The 16,700-nt window shown below is 49.1% G+C and overlaps 1 protein-coding gene across 5 annotated transcripts in view; it reads right to left on the minus strand.

Moving 5' to 3' along the window:
• The window catches only part of GPSM1 (G protein signaling modulator 1), an 82,255-nt gene that overhangs the window by 37,067 nt on the left and 28,488 nt on the right, over window positions 1-16,700 (minus strand). For all 5 annotated transcript variants that reach the window (XM_069771110.1, XM_069771107.1, XM_069771108.1 and 2 more), the window contains 5 exons: window positions 15,115-15,238; window positions 13,861-13,976; window positions 13,425-13,580; window positions 11,569-11,677; window positions 8,409-8,535 (listed from right to left, as the gene is read on the minus strand). In XM_069771110.1, coding sequence (XP_069627211.1) covers window positions 8,409-8,535; window positions 11,569-11,677; window positions 13,425-13,580; window positions 13,861-13,976; window positions 15,115-15,238 — 632 coding nt within the window. The remainder of the gene's footprint in view (window positions 1-8,408; window positions 8,536-11,568; window positions 11,678-13,424; window positions 13,581-13,860; window positions 13,977-15,114; window positions 15,239-16,700) is intronic.

The following is a 16,700-nucleotide window of genomic DNA, read 5'->3' on the forward strand; positions in this document are numbered from 1 at the left end:
TTCTGGCACTATAAATCCACTTGACCTCTATTATTGCCAGCACTTGCGTGATAAATGCTGGCATTTGTTTTCCCAGTTGTTACTGGGATCGAACAATACTTTTCTCTAAATAGAGAAAGGAAATAATATCAGTTATTTATGATGACTACACCATAAAACGCTGGCACCAAGCTGTTGTGTGTTGATCCATGGGAAGGACCATCTGCTTACCCCCCAATCCTTTAGACAGGAAAGGACCAGGGGAATCCTGACAGCTCTGGCCCCTTCTGTGTCTGATGACACAGTTAAGATGGGCAAAACAACATTTTTCTCCCTATCAGTTATTTGAGGGCTTTTCTGGCTGCATGGTCTAGACAAAAGCCAAGAGCAGGTATGGCTCAAAACAGAAAGGACAGTACATGTGAAAGTAATAAAGTCAAGCCATAATTAAGGGCCAGGGAAAGCTGTGGGAATGTTGTTTTCAATGTGGTGTCACATCAGACTCCCTCAAGAACGCTTTGGTCCCAGTGCAAAGCCCTCCATCCTCAGCTCTCCATTGTCAGAGCTGGGAGCCAAAAGGACAGGAATGAAACTCTTCTGCTGGGAAGATCAGGCTTCAGCATGTTTGCTCTGATATGCTGTATTCATTGGCACACAGACAGCACACAGCTGAGCAAATATCAACCTTCCAGACAGATCCTGAGCACTACAAAAACCTTCTCCAGAATAACAATTTTGCAGGTTTTTTCTCAGTGGCAAAACTGTTCCTTTAAAAAAAAGTGTATACAACATGCGGTAATAAAGAGAAGTTACTTTTGAATCAAGATGCTCGTCTGCCTGATTTGGCAGAAAATGCTTTGCGCGTATGTGTCACACGAGTTTTGCATCCTCCAGAATCCAGTCTGACAGCTGAACAACTGGCTGAAAATAACAGCATTATTGCACATTTACATGGCACCCAGGAGCCCCTCAACATTTGGCTGACTGCATTCAGGGTGAGCAGCTAGCACAGAGGCTTCTGAGATGGGAAGAGGGAATAAGGAGACACTCTGGACCACATACCAGAAGAACCTTCACATTCACATGGAAGAGGTAAGGCTTGGAGCAAAAGTCCTCCTTGGAGATAAGAGATGGCACAAGGGAATTATTCCCCCAGTGGGGGCAAAACCAATGTAGCTCAGGAAAGCTGCAATCTTTGAGCTCAAGGTGATCTTACACCTTGTAGCCTTACAAACTATTACTAATTGCCATGATGTCGGGCACATCTTTGATTCCAGTTTTCCCCCATACATGCAACAAGCATGAGCTTTTCTCTAACTGAGCAAGACTGGAATAGGGCTTATTTGCAAATAAAGTGCTGGCAATTCAGGCCAAACAATGAAGTATTTTGGTGTGTATTTGCAGGATCTAGAAAAGGCAGAGCACCCAGTCATGCAACACCTAACAGATAGTCAAATACAAGCCTTGGAGCTTACGGAAGCTTGGAGCAATGTTAGCGAAGGCCTACATAACCATAATCTATTAAGCAGACCATTGCCTGGGGGAGGTTAACAGTTGTGGGGACAGGAGGATTTTCTGGGAGATAAACTGAACTGGGTGGAGCAAGCTGGGAGGAGGCACGTAACCTCAGGGCTAATTTAAGAACAGCCATGAAAGGCTTGGCAGGAACACCTGGCTTTCTTCTAAGCACAGGATTTTCTCTGCCAGTATATAGCAGAGCCTCATGACCTCCCATCTTCCATTATCAGCTTGTGTTGAACAAGATCAAAAAGAAACTCAGTTTGAGCTAGAAAGTGACACACAGTGATTAACACAGGCAACATCTCCAGCAGCTAGACAAGCCCAATTACAGCAGCTGAGTCCTAAACACTGACTCAGGGAGGGCAAGGGAAAGAGCAACACACATGTCAGAGCCTTGCAGCGATCAAACACTCACAGTAAAATCCTCTAAAAAGAAGGGCAACGTACTTGATCCCTCCTCCTGGATGCTGTTGTGAATCAGTCAGCACCTTGCAGCAGCCAGGCACTTTCCAGCTACTGGGACATGGCTGGCCACACTGGACTTTGAATTCATGAGCTCTGCCTCTACAAGCTGCCAGGTCTCTTTGCTAAGCAAAGGTCTGTTGGTCTGTTGTCTGAGTGCTTGCCCCTGCCAGGCTAGGGGCCAGCCTTACTGCTGAGTGAAGGAGTATGGTTCCTGAGGTCAGTCAAGAGATAACGGTGACTCATGCTGAGGTTCTGGCCTTGCCTTGCTCAGTGAAGTGCCAAAGCAGACCACGGTCATCCATCCAAAACCTTTAAAAGATTAAAAAGTAATTCTAGCTGGGCGAGAGAGAGAACTCGCTTCTTCTTGGTCCCTTTCTTGCTCTGTGCTGCAAGAAAAACCATTAAGCAGAGGCATCTTGTCCCTAATAGTAACACCGTACTGTTAGACAGAAGATCATCATATCCATAGGCATTTCCTACACGTTGGCTACCAAAGGCAACTCTCTGTGGAAAGTGCATTCGGGAACCAGACAGCACACACCAGAGCTGGGATGGCTGCAGGAGCCTGGAACAGCAGCCAAAGGGAACTTCAGGCTTCCCAGCTCAGAGCAGGAGTTTGTGTAAGGAACAAACGATTTCCAGAAAGTTAGCTCTCCCCACAACAAGAGAGCCCTTGACTTAATAGACGGCTTTGCCAAAAGCCACGTTGTACCTTCTCTGCCACAGGCTTCGAGAACTGGCCTCTTCCTCATCCTCCTTTCCAGCACTTGCAATTTCCCCTGGCATCAAGATAAAACAAGCACCTGAGTTTCATTAGCACGATATCTTCTCCTCCAGTCCTGGAGCATTTCCTCTGCTGTGAGCTGAAAGTCTTGCTGTACTTTACATTGATGCTGGGAAGGAGGCTCGTGTACAGAGCAAGATGAAAGAACATTAAATACTTCTTAACGCTTTGAGAAGAATATTTTAAAACTTCATAAAGCCAATACTGGTGCAGTCTGAACTGAGTGCTAAATTACTTGGTTTAAATCCAAATGACTCAGAGGTTCATCCCCCCCATCAGTGCTGCTGGAATGATTTAACAGCTGTAACAGCAGAAGTTACTCAGGTTTAGAAAAAAATCATTGTAAGGATAATGAAGAAGCATCCTTTAGAAGTCCTAAATCTTCACCCAAGAAGCCCCCCATGCAAGCAGCACTGCTGTCCTTGCTGCCCTGCTCCCTTAAGCATCACAGCAAGGACCACCACAGACTCAGGTCTTTTTGGACACCTTCCTGCAGGTGCCTTACTGGGAGGCATGTGGGAACACTCGCGCTAGCACTTCTCTGAGCTCAGAAGCTAAGGTTCCACTGAGCATCTGTTAGCATGCAATAAAGCAACCAGACCACCTTGCGCTCTGCCTTCCACTTGGCCAAAAGCTACTCTGCTTCAGTCAACAGCCTCATCCATCAAAACCCTGCATAAGCAGGTACAATTAACCAGCACGGCCTCAGGCTTTCATTTTCAGAATGAAAAAAGGCTGAGCTGCAGCCCATTGCCTCTTGGGAAAAATCAAATATAGTTGAGAATACTTAATATTAAGCAATTTCAATTACTATGCTTACTCAGTCTGACCAGTAAAGAACAGGGCAGGTTCCATGCTGAAGCCGTTAGCGATGTGACCCTTGTACTCATCTGCCGAGTGGAAGGCAAACACTACCTAGACACTGAAATCACAGCCACAGCGAGCAGGCCTGTCCCACTGTCAGAAAGATGCTGGTCTCAGAGGGCCATGTCTTTCGGGTGTGACCCAGCACAGTCCTTCGCAGGAGGGTTGAGTGAACCATGGAAAAGGAACATCCCTGTCTCTGGGCAGCATCCCTGCCCAAGGCACAGGCTGGCACGGGTTAGCAGCGCTGCTGCCTCCCTGCTTTGCGTCAACAGAGGGCTGGTCAATCTAGCATATTTCAGCAGCCCTAAACACTTCTTAGAGACTTCAAAGACATTTAAAGCAAGCAAACAAACAAAAACAAACAGGCTGGGAAACATAAAAGCAGATTTCTTCTATCCCTGTCTAATTGATCCAAGGGTTCAAAGATTCCTGTGAAGAAGGCAAGCTCAAAACTGCACTGAGGATGCAAAGACCCACATTCAAAGCCACACAGAGCTGATCACTGCTCAGGAAGGAGTGGGATTTCATGCCTGCCCAGGCTCAGCTGCCAACTTCACCACTTAAGAATACCTGAAACGTGGCTGCCTCTCACGCAGGGATGAGCAGTACCCAGCATGGAAGCTCCTGAACACCAAACAAGCGGAGTAGCCTTGTACCTACCCTTTTTCAGCAGAAGATGTGCAGAGAGCAGGGGAAGCCAGGCTCACGGCCGAGTCCTTTCCTGCCCTCAGAGCTTGTTGAGCGTGGCTGGGCAGCAGTGTCTGCGTACTGCAAACAGCACAGAAACCATGCCAGGAGCCAGCTTACATTGCTCTGAAAGCATCTACATGCCAATGCCTTCTGGAACACCTGCATTGCTCCCCACCTACACCCAGCTTGCCAGGGGAGGTGTTGCTCAGTGTCTCCTAACACTACCGCAGCCATCAGAGATGACAACTGGGGCTGACATGCTGATGAGAGCAAAAGAAAAGCACCCCCAGAGTCAGTTTTCACTTTGGAGAAGCACTGAGACTGGGCCGGGCTGCTCTCTGCCTTCTGTCCAGCACCTCCACCCCTTGGTGGTGGGTGAGCCCCTCAGTGCTCCTGATTCACTGCTACCTGCAGAGGACTAGGCACAGCCGACTCCTTGCTGAGCAGATGCTGAAACCTCAGCCCGAACCAACTGATCTGGAAAAGGGCAGCCAGCAAGGGTGGCCCAGGCAGCCAGCAATCCCACTCCGTATCCAGCAGCAGTGCCGAGGGCTGCGCTGGCTGTTTGCACCCTGGGACATCTCCCAGCACTAGGCAGCACTGCTTCTTGTCGATGGATGCCTTCACAAAACAACTCCCTTATAGCCACAGCAAGTTCCCTTACTTCTCTCCAAAGGCGAAAGCCTACGAGTACTCAGTTCTTAACTTGCGGTGTGTGAAAGAGGGCAAGACCATTTCTCAGGGCCACATTTTTGGTTGTTTGGAGAAACACACAACCTCTGTTTATTTGCTTCATGTTTTAGCTACTCTCTAGCTTCTTTCAGTTTGTTGCTTTAAGCTCTCTGTGTTTGCATTTCTTGACAAGGTCGTTGCTTTCACAAGGCTTCTGCAGCACTGCCCCACTTCCCTGGCCTCCAGCTTTGTCTTCTGACGTCCAATTGCTCTCAGAATATTAATTAAAATCACAAAGAGCTCAGCAAGAGGAGCCAAAACAGCAGAGGAAAACATCAGACATGCCTTCTGCCCCCCAGCTCCCCAGCAGAGGGCAATTCCCAAGACTTAGAAGCAAAAGTAACCTGCGAAGGACATCATAGTCTGATGGTCTGGCTCACAGTTTCTCAGCCAACAGTACAGATTTTCCCAGAACTCAAATTTGCTATGAAACTTTATTCTACCTGCTTGATAAAATTAATGTGTTTTATAACAAGCCTGCCTTATCAGATGATTTTAGCATCTTTATGAATATGCAGCCATTTTATAACCTTAGGCAAGGAAAATAATCTGAAGGGAAAAAAAAATTGAAAGCTCTCCTCACCATGAGATTTGTTGACATCAAAAGGCATGGCTGGTTCAGAAGTCAACTTGAATCTCAACTCTCTCACCTGTTTCCTATTAACAGAAACAGATGTTCCTCTTGCTGTAAATTGCTGCTATTAATAATATAAATAATTATGCTTTTCTAATCATTTAATAGGTGCACAGGAGGGTACCAAAATTCCTGGCAGCCATGAAATACATCTCCCTTCTTCTCAAGGGCTCAGGGCCTCTCATCCTCCACTGAAATTCAGAATAAGAGAGCTGAAGCCAGGATAAAAGCTAACGAGAAATCAAGGGAGCCAGGCTCCTCTCCACAGGCTGTCCTGTGGACCCATTCTCTCCCCAAATCTCTTTGCAACAGGGACAGCACCTTTCCCACCCGAGATGCATGTGTAAAAGCATGCACGTGGCTAAGCACTGCAACACTCACACTCCCTTCCTCCAGCAAGATGCTGCTGCACAGCCCCAGCCCACGAAACACAGGGGGCAGCTGATTTTTACCTCCCCAGCAGGTTCCCAGGACACAACAAGGGGCAGCACCCCCCACATCCCACCGACTGGGGAAGCCCTACTCCGCAAGGGAACCTGCCCTACAGTCCATCCCTCTCCTGCTCTGCAAGCCCCAGTCATTTACTGGTCTTCCTCCAGAGAAGGAGGAACTTCGTCCTTCTGTCGACAACAGCCCCAGCCTTGGGAATGCGAGCAACGGCACCACAGATTAACGAGGTCAGCGCAACCTCCAGCGAACACGGCCTCTGACTACGGCTGCTCAGCCCCTCTTCCCACCCTCCAGCAATCACACGCAGACTAGCGTGGCTCTGGCTCTGTCAGATGAGAGAAAAATCACTACTGGCTCCAGATGTTAACACATCACAAGTACATCTGGATCACTGGAGGGCAGTGAGCAGCCCACAGCCTGGCTCTGCCTTGCCCTGCCTCACCTTCTGAGTTAAGCCCAGTAACTGTCCAGGCTCGCCATGTGCCTTAAGCAAAAATCCCAACCCTTCAGTGCCGCACGCTCTCCGAGCCTCATGCTGTGAGACGCGGTCAGTGGGGCTGTGCCAGGGAGGCAGTGAGGCTGTGTCACCACCCACGTAGGGGACACTGCCACACGTTAGGCTCAGCTCTCCCCACGAAGGGCTCTGCTCGGACCAAGACCCTCCCTACCCCCCAAGGTACACTCTCCTGCCTGCAGCAGGACACCAGACCAGTCCATAGCAGCTTGCATTCGAGCCCAGATTCAATGAGGAGTGTGTTACGAGAGCAGAGACACCCTTGCTCTGTTTTTTCAATTATTTTCAGCTAACAAAAGGCTGTGCACTGCTGCTTATGCAACACGGTCAGAGCTGCAGAGCCCCTCTCCCAGATAAATCTGGCCCGACCCCTTCTGCGGCAGCTCTCCCACACAATATGCTCACGCATCCAGTCAAATGTGTCTCAGCACGCAGTGCTCTCATGCCCGTAAGGTCCTTGGCGCTGCCCTCCCCCTGCACCCCTCCACTCCCCAGCCTGGGGGACCTGGCACCCCATCAGCTTGTTTCCTCCACGCTCCGCTCCGTCCCAGGAGCAGCAGCAACATCCAGGTTAATTTCCCGTTCCCCTTTCGGAGCAAAATCATTTGCCAAAAGGAAGCCCCTAACGAGATGCCAGGAACGAACAGAAGGCCCTAGTTAATAAGTTTCCCAGCAGTTATAAAGATGGACCTGACGTGCAAAAGAAGGCTGAGGTGGCCGTTGTGGCCCACACGGCCTTGGGGAAACAGCTCAGCTCCACTGCAGCTCCTGATGGGGCACAGCAGGGCACACTGGCTCCCTCACCCACAGCTTGACATCTCAGGAAAAGCTTTAGCACTGACATAGCAGACTACACCTTCAAGATCAATACAGAGAGCAAACGCACTCAGCCAGCCTTCCTCCCTCCCAGAACACTGTGCCTCAACCGAGCATCACCTTCTCTACATCAGTTCTACCAACAGGAAAGAGAACATACCACCTGAGAAAACATGTCTGCACTAACAAGGTCATATTTAATCAGTCAGCACCTCCCGGGATGCAGTTTCGTCTGTGTGAATTAATAAGTCTGTCCGCAGCGACAGAGCAACCAGCTGGAAGCGCCCCGTGCCAGGCACCCACAAATGTCTGCAGTGGGCAGTTCCAGGACAGACAGACGGTCCCCGAGCTGGGGACACACGTCAGGCTGGCAGCACACTGTGGCAAGGACTCAGGGCCCAGTGAGGTAAGTAAAGGCATTTTGTTTGCTGTGACCAACTCTTGCCACATCTTTGTTTCCAAGCTGGGCATCGCTGCAGGTGTTCCAGGGGCGGTGAGACAGCACCCGGCGTAGTGAGGCTTCACAACCTGCCTTCAAGCCCATTCTGTAGGCTTGTTCCTTGGGTGCTAATCAGAAGAGAGCAGCCAAAAATCCCTGCCAGTCACCTTTTGAAAGCTTGCTTTATCAGTCAAATCAGTTAAAAGGGCCCTACAGAGCTTTAAGAGAGACAAAAGCTGATTTGCTGCTTGGTGCATGGAATTTCATTCCCGATGTAGATTAATTCCATTAACTCATTCTGTGCCCTTTTTGGGGCAGATCCTTCCCCGCCTTTGCAGCTTATGGAGAACACAGAGCAAACATACCACAGTCTCCTTTCCGGTAAAGGCACTCAATAGCCTCATCCGACATTCATATTTCCTCCCGTGTTGCCAACTTGCAAACACCTCCCATCCCCATGCACCATCCCACAGCCTTCATGAGGCCCTTCAGTGCCAGCAAAAGCCCAGAAACTCACCTTGTGCTTCATACCCAGAATAGTGATGAGCTGTACCCATGTCCTCATCCCCGGGGCCCAAGCCGAGGGCTGACTTGAGCTGGGCCATGTTCACCTGTGCTGTCAGCTCACCGTTGCGGTCCCCAATCTACAGGGTGAAAACCAACAGGGCAGCTGGTTAAAAGGCAACATGCTCTAAGCAAACAGCACCTAGCAAAGGGTTTGGCAGTCCCATATCAAGGCAAACGCACAGTCAGCCAAAAGAGAGCTTGGAGACACCCTGAGAGACCATACAGCCCAGCTTTCAACACCAAAGCAACTCTCCAAAACTATTCCTCAGTGATAATTTGGGAGAAGGTCCACGCATGCTGTGCTGTGCACCGGCTGCACCTCAAAACACAATTCTGTGGAGTTCAGTACAAGGAACTGAGGGGGCACAGCTCGCCCACGGCCACAGAACTGGGACAGAGGTAAACGTGCACGCCTGGTCTGTCCTGTAGCCGCATACAGCTTGGCAAAGAGCCCCGAAACTCACCCCCCTTCCTCAAGTATCTCCATAGTTACTGAGCACCAGACAGCCACACTACTATCAGCCACGTGGGCAGTGTCACACTCAGGGCTTGGATGCTCCGAAAGCCCTTCTCTCCTGGCTCAGATCCATACAGCTTTGAGTTGTTCCTAGTGATCTACCCACACAAGACTCCAAAATCTTTTAGAGTCCAAATTTTTCCAAATTCCCATCTCTCGCCGGCCTGAGGCCAAGGAAGCTGATGTTACATGTTCCAGAAGAGATCTGTCCAACAGCTCCAGCTACTTAAAATGGGGAGTCGTAGGACACGCTACTGGGCCCTCCTCAAAGTTTAACCAAACAAGAAGTTACTGTACTGCACATCACCAGCGAACAGAGAGAGGTCTCTCAGAAACAGCCTCCAATCTTCAGAGGAACAGCAGCCTCTGTTACAGAGGAAGACCTTGGCTGTTCCCTTGGAGAGGCCTGACTCCCTATTAAATGTCTTGCAACAGCTCTTTTGTGGTCCTTCGAGATAGACTGCAGTGTGAGCCATCCTAGAACAAAATCATAAATCCCCACATTATTTATGATGAAGCCCCAAGCACTAGTAAAGGGAGGCAGATCAAACGGCTTATCATCAGGCATAAATCCCCTGCCAATTACAAGAGATTTGCTGTTGACATCATCTCTAGAGAAATCACTACGTCCTGGTAAGGTCTTGCAGTCCTTGATACTCTGTTAAATGCTTCCCTGACTCCCACTCATTCCAGATGATCTCCAAGGTCCTATTAACATCAGAGGAACACACTGGCAGGACAACGATCCTAGGCAGGACCTAACACATACACCATAGCAGAGCCCTGTTTTCTGCCCTCAGCTCGGATGTCTCAGTTTTCCAGGAGCCCCCTGCCACATGCAGAAATGGAAAAGGTACTCCGGAGCAGTGTCTGAGAGCTGGGGCAGCTTCCAACGTTTTTTTAGGTACACATCCTTCACTCCAGCTGTTTCAGAGGAAATTTTTCAGTAACCTCTGATCACCCTGCAGCAGCTTCCAATGTGGTTACCCTGAGCAGATTTCATTTGGATTCAAATGCCACCATGAGATTTTTGTTGGGGGAGAAGGGGGAAAGGGTGATGGGAAGTGAGTTACAAACACCAGTGTGCAAAGTTTAACTTCACTAGGTTTCTCCTGGGAAAAATGCTGGTGCTTGCCACAACAGCACAAGCAGCTCGCTTGGTTCCCAAAGCTAAAATAAAACATCAGCTTTATAACAGAATCACTAGCTGCTAGAAGCTAATGCAGGCTCTCCTCACAAATGGACAGTCTCTGCACTGCTCCATAATTAATGATGTGGGGGAGTTTATTATCCCCCTCCCATGAGTAACCTACTCCTGACATGCCCTGTAATCACGGCCATCACCCCAGAATAAGAACACTATGAACCCCCACCCCGTTGGGCTTCTCCTCCACCCCCAGAAGTCACCAGGACCACTACTGCTCCAGTCCTCCCATCACCCCTCATCTGCGCTGCACATGGATGAGCCACCACCCGCCTCTGAGTAATCAGCCCCGCACTGCGACAGTCCTACAGACTAAAGCTAGAAAAGTTCATTTGTCCCAAAACATACAGGACCAAAGAACACTATTTCTTCTGCATGTCTGATAAGTATAATTAAATACATAATTAGGCCAGTATGTCAGCCCTACCCCAAGATTTAGCCAACCTAATAGGCAAGAGAACACGCAAAGCACTTACATAGGGTGATTTCAATTAGTGCTTCAATAGGGCAATTTCTTCATCTGGGGAAGACTAAAGAGGCCACAGCCAATTTCCTCATAACACACTGGAAAGAGCAAACAATGGAATTCTTGCTTTCTGTACTTCTGAGCCACCTAAAAACGCCATATGTTCTTGCACTAGGAAAGCTGCAGCTAGCTGGGCAAGCACATCTCTGAAAAACAGAGTAGCTGTACACATGAAACCCCAAATGGCACAGCAGCAGTACAGGGCTAGCTTCAGGCTGTGCTCGTCCAGCGTCAGCAATCGATTGCATTAGGACAATGCTAGAGTTCACCACCTCACAGCTGGGACCCCCTGCCAGCTCCACGGAGAGAAAATAACTTGTCACATGTACACTCTGTTGCAGAATACAGCAGGTTTAGAGCACCCAGCCACCAGGTAGAAGCTGGCCTTGTTTTCTCCAGGTACTTAACTTGTCAGCAAATCAAGCCAGACCACAGCTAGAATCACAAGGTCCACCTCAGTCAGAATCTCACAGCCTTGTGCTCAGGAAAAGGGGGTCTTACTAACAGACTGGACGCCAAGATGTATCTGAGCTCCTTCACACCAGCTGGGTGCACAACACCTTGGCCAGCAGACCAGACAACTAGTCACCAGATCCTTTCTCACCCAGAAGCATCGGTTAAGAGCAATGTACAGCAAACGTACTAACTGTAATTAAGGGGAAGGCTAGGAGCCTCCCATAAAAAGAATATTTTCCAGCCAAGCTCTGCAGTTCCTAAAGACACCATTGAAATGGCACATAGAAAAGGGCTTTCCAGAGCAGTCATAGCAAGAGAAGAACTACATGAATGTAACTTATTGGCATAAAATAAAGTCTCTCAACAGGGAGGACTGGTTCCCTCTGATCTGAACCAGTTTCTCTTACCTCTTGGGAGATTTCAAGATGTTTCCTTGCAAAGTGCAAAGCTTGTTCATGGCTCCCCAGGGAGACGTAGGCATTTCCGAGACTCCAGCAGGCTCTTCCTTCTCCCACCCTGAAAAACAGGAAACTTTCAACCACAGAAATGCTGGGCAAAACCCAGCAGCACAGCAGCCCTTTCAGAGCCTCCTCCTTGAGAGCACTGACAGCCAGGCCTCCTAGCTATGTTTTCACCTACAGAAAGGTTCTACAAATCTAAACCAAAATGCACTGTACATCTTAAATTCTTCTTATGCCGAGGTCAGTAAGATCAGGGGATGAGCAATAGCCTCAGAAGTGGGCCTGCACCCACAGTGGCAAAAGCTAAGCAGTGTAGCAAAGGTCCCAGAAAGGTTTGGCTTCATTTGTGGGCACCAGCCTGAGAGCAGAAGCCAGAGCTCCTGTCCCGCTTCCACCTCGCACAGCAAGGCTTCCTCTCCGGAGAGGCACAGTGCATCAAGAGGGCACGTAACATCCAGCCCTTTTGTTCAACAACAGTCCAGAGCTAGATTAACAGGAACGTGGCCAGGAGGAAATATTGTGGGCATGCAACGTTATCCTGCTAAATACCAGCACTGCGTCACCCAAGATGCACGCACAAACTGAAACTGCATGCAACAGCCAAGCAAATATTGACCTATTTCCACAAGGCTTCCAGGGTGCTGCTGCTTGTTTTCAGAAGCCAGGGAAAGCAGGGGAATGTGAAACCTGCCCCAGGCAGCCCTCACCCCCAGCCCAAGCCAGACACCCAGGTGCCTCTGGAGCAGGTTTCAGCACCTGTTTGCACAAACAGGCAGAGACCTACTGCTCATCAGAGCCTGCTCAGCTCTGCAAACGAGCAGATGTGGGGGGTGATGGGATAAAAAAAGCACATGGGGGCGCAGGGGGAGGTTCAGCATGACTGCAACTCCCTTTTCAGAGGTTTGGGCGGGTTGATCAGCATTAAACATTTTTCTTGTCACCCTGTTCAATACCTTCTGCTCATAGGGTGTGTTCCCAGAAATGCAGGAGCCCACAGGCCTGCACCCCCACAGCATGATTCACCCTTGGGTGGGATTATACCTTCTCTGAGCACATACTGCCCAGATAGTGCCACAGATCTCCCATTCTAATGTCTCTGCTCCATCTAGTGGAGGACACCCAGCTTCCCAAGAGCCATCAACAGTAACACTGAACAAGGTGGCTTCAAAGTCACTTCAGGGGCAAGAAGGCTCCAGGATCACAGAGTATCCAGGAGAAAGGAGCCAACATCTCTTAAAAAAAAAATACATATTAAAAAAAATTTTTAAAAGGCCAAACCTCCTAAAGAAGAAGGGGTGAGGCCAAGAAGCAAAATATATCATCTCCACATACTCTATGTAACATCATTTGTTTCTACATGGAAGTTTCCAGCATCATCTCAGAGCAACAGGACAAAGTGGCAAGTGGCATGTATCTATGCCCTAACCACACAGTTTCCATGGAAGATAGAATTTTTGTGAACTGGAGGGAGCTTTAGAGGGGCCCTTCTGGGATAAAACAGCAGTAGCCACATCGCGAAGCACTGAATACAAGGTGTTTTCTTGAAATCTCACTCAGCCCACACAGACATAGCATTAAGGGCACAATCTCCAGGTTTGAATAACATGATAAAGGTGTCAATCATGGTACGTTTTTGACAGATGACTGGACTAAGGCCCAGGTTCTGCGAGATTTCTAAAGACTTTCAAGAATACATATCACTGTTGTTTAACCCAGCAGTAGAGAACAATAAATCAACAGGAAAGGGTCAGTGCTGTGAACCCACCAGAGCAGAGACACCATCTCCTGAGGCAGTCCTTTACCTGTCTCCCAGCTCCTGTGCTATCACCAGGTGTTTTAGATGGTACTCGATTGCTCTTTCATAGTCTTGAAGCAGCGTGTATGTGTTTCCAAGACTGTAGCAAGCCTGGGCTTCTACTGCTTGGTCTTTGAGTTGTCTGGAGAGCTGGAGTGTTTTCCTGCATGGAAGAGGTGGGAATGAAGAGACCTGGTCACTGCAGGGCACCTCTGCAAGGTGACAGGGAAGTCACCACTTCGGCATGCGCTGCGTTGAAGTTGGTGCCTGTAACACGCTGCAGGCTGTCAGGTGGCTGTATTAATTGCCACTGCTGAGCTCCACACATGCAACTGGCCTCAAGGTCCCTTGTCACATCCCCCTGAGCCTATGGAATTCGCTTCAAGAGGTCAAAATTTCCAGGGATCACGTGCCCTGAGTCTGCCTTAGCCCCTGGCACTTACTTGTAGTACTCAGCAGAGATGTCAAACCTCCCGAGGAAGATGTGCGCATTGCCCAGGTTGCTGTATGCTCTCCGCTCGGCTGCCTTGTCCCCAAACTCCTTAGCAATAGCAAGGCGCTGCAGCAGACACAGGTTAGTGAGTACAGGCTCGCCATTGCCAGGTTTCTATTACACAGCAGCTTTTCCGGGAGATTTAACTTCTTGGTTTGCAAAGCTCCCACCCAGCAAGGTAGCAGTGCACATGCCTATCAGGGCTGGATGCAGCGAGAAGTCTCTCCCTCTTTTGCAATTCAGGATCAGGAAGGGCCTTTGGAAAAGTGGGAATAATGGTGCATTCTTCCCTAACTCCCACTCCAGCCTGGTCAGTACACAGCTCTCTAGCTGAAGTGCAAAAGGAGTTATGCACGTACTTCAACCGCTGAACAAAGAGACGAACGGAGAGCTGTCGGTCAGGCTGTGAAGGGATGTGGTTGATCAGCAGACTAATGTGCAGGAACAAGGCTGTCACTCTGCACGGTGCTGTGGCACAGAATGCACATGCACATGTGTGCACTCCATCTCACCATCTGTGCTGCAGCTGCTCCCCAGACTTCTGCCCTTAGCTGCACCTCAGTCCTGCCTCTCCTCTCATGTGCCCCTGGCTCCCCATGTTTCCCCACCTCTCACCCTCCACTTTGCAGCACCTCCTCCTGGTCCCAAATACTGCACAGTTTTCCCACCCCTTTGCAAGCCCCTTCTCCCACAGCACTGCTGGCTGCTGTCCCCTAGCATTTAAAAAATCAGAAGAGCTGTGACAAGGCTGACTTTCCAAGGTACTGAGCACCTTCCACTGCGAGAAAACCCACACATACCCTGAAAGAGAAGCTGAATTGCATTTGAATTGGGGCAGGGGCTGTGTCACCTCACCCCTCTGTAAAGCTTTACAGAAAGTTATTATGTTCTACAAGCAACATTTATTCCTCATCAACAGCTCTTTCAGCAGCTTAATTAAATTCATGGCTTGCATTTATTAAAATCTAGATTGATACAAATTAAGAGAAGAAAAGCCTTGCTAGGCCCAGCTGCAATTTGCCCTTGGACATCTCCTTTGGTTTCCAAGCCAACAGCACCCTTCCCTCAAACCGCTCGTTAGGTGCTGATGGGGACTGGAGCATGATGTTGCTTGGCATGAGTTAGTACAACAGGCGAGAAGAAAGGCTGCTCCCCAACAGCCAGTCTCAGCCCCCAACACCAGAAAAGCACAGCGGTTTCCTACCTCCTTGTGGAAGGCTATAGCTTCACTGAAGTTGCCGAGTAAGTACTGGGTGTTGCCGAGGTTGCCATAAGCACGGCCCTGTGCAGCTCTGTCCCCCAGCTCCTTCACCAGGGACAGGTTCCTCCTGAAAGAAGTCAGAGCAGCACGTCTGGTGAGACACGGCCAACACTCTCTGCAGGAGACACCCCAAAAAGACTTGCCCCTTAAAGAAAGGAGAGCTAACCCTGGAGAAGGCATTTCCCCTCCCCAACTGCCTGTCCTGTGCATCACTTGGCAGATGAAAGTCTGGCGATCTATGCTAGCTGTAGCTCTGGGAGCTCGTGCAAATTCAGCGGTGTAAGTCTCTGCTGCTCTCCCGACCTCAGGCAATCTGCAGCTGTGTACAGGAACTGTTCACACACCGATGGTCTAATAAGACCCCACATTAAATAAGAGACGGCCACCTCACTGTACAGGGGAGAACCAGGAGCACAGAAAAAAGGAGATTACCTACAGCAGGACAGGGGCAAGATCCACAGTCCTATGCCACGGCTCTGCTCATAGAGCTTCCCAGCATTTCTTTACCTTGGTTTTTTCCCCCCTTTACACACACAGCACACAGAGGGAAGCACAGAGCTCCCAGCTGGCACAAATTTACCCACTGGCTATACTACATGCACCATTCTTTGGAAAGAGTATGGTGAGCTATATATAGGCACTATCACATTCTCAGATATGAGATCTTATCACTCTCCTCATTTAAAAAGGCTACGAAAAAACCCTGCATTATTGAAGCAAAACTCATCAGCCCAAAAGTCTGGTGACAACCTTCCTGTACGGGACATCAGAGTGATCTTTGAAACTCTTTAGGAAAGGGAAGGATGTTACAAGCAAGATAAACTACAGATCCCCGAGAAGGACAACTGGGACTTCAAGTGAAAGCTTCTTCCCTTGGGTGAAGAAGAGTCTCTGTTCGTGGCCCCAGCAATGGAGATGCACAGGGATCTGTTCTCATCAAGGCCAGCAGAGAGCAGCAGGGGCTACAGGAGCCAGTAGTTTAGGTTCCAAATACAGCTCAGAGAAAGAGCACACTATTGAACTTATTGCGTGATCTTACTTCAAAGTACAGTGAGTTTTACCAAGGCAATGCCAGGATGAATTTTAGCTCTAATTTTATAAAAGCTCACGGTCCCTCTCTCACCTTCCTTGAGATTAATTTGCCATCGTAACTTGGCATCTCAGGGGAGTATTCCTAATTCATTACAACATGCAAAATCTCATTCCGTGGCCTGATTTTCATCAGCGCTGAGCCCACAGTCTCATTTTTTGCAACAAACATCTTCCACAGCTCCCACATCCTCAGTGGCCCAGGAAACAAATCCCGCCTATGAGAAATGCCTCCAACAGGACTCAGTAAAAATTGTCATCTTGCACCCCATGCAGCTATCATTAGCCTAATGGTTATCAGAGCTCAGCTAACCTGCAGACCCTGAAAGCTGTCAGCAGAACAGGACCACCACAAATGCAGATTATGATCTGAGCAGGATAAGATCAACAAAGGTGTACCTGTGTGCATTTCAGCAATCACTGATGCCCAACTAGCCCTG

This window comes from Haliaeetus albicilla, chromosome 26, assembly GCF_947461875.1.
Source record: "Haliaeetus albicilla chromosome 26, bHalAlb1.1, whole genome shotgun sequence".
Lineage (NCBI taxonomy): Eukaryota > Metazoa > Chordata > Aves > Accipitriformes > Accipitridae > Haliaeetus > Haliaeetus albicilla.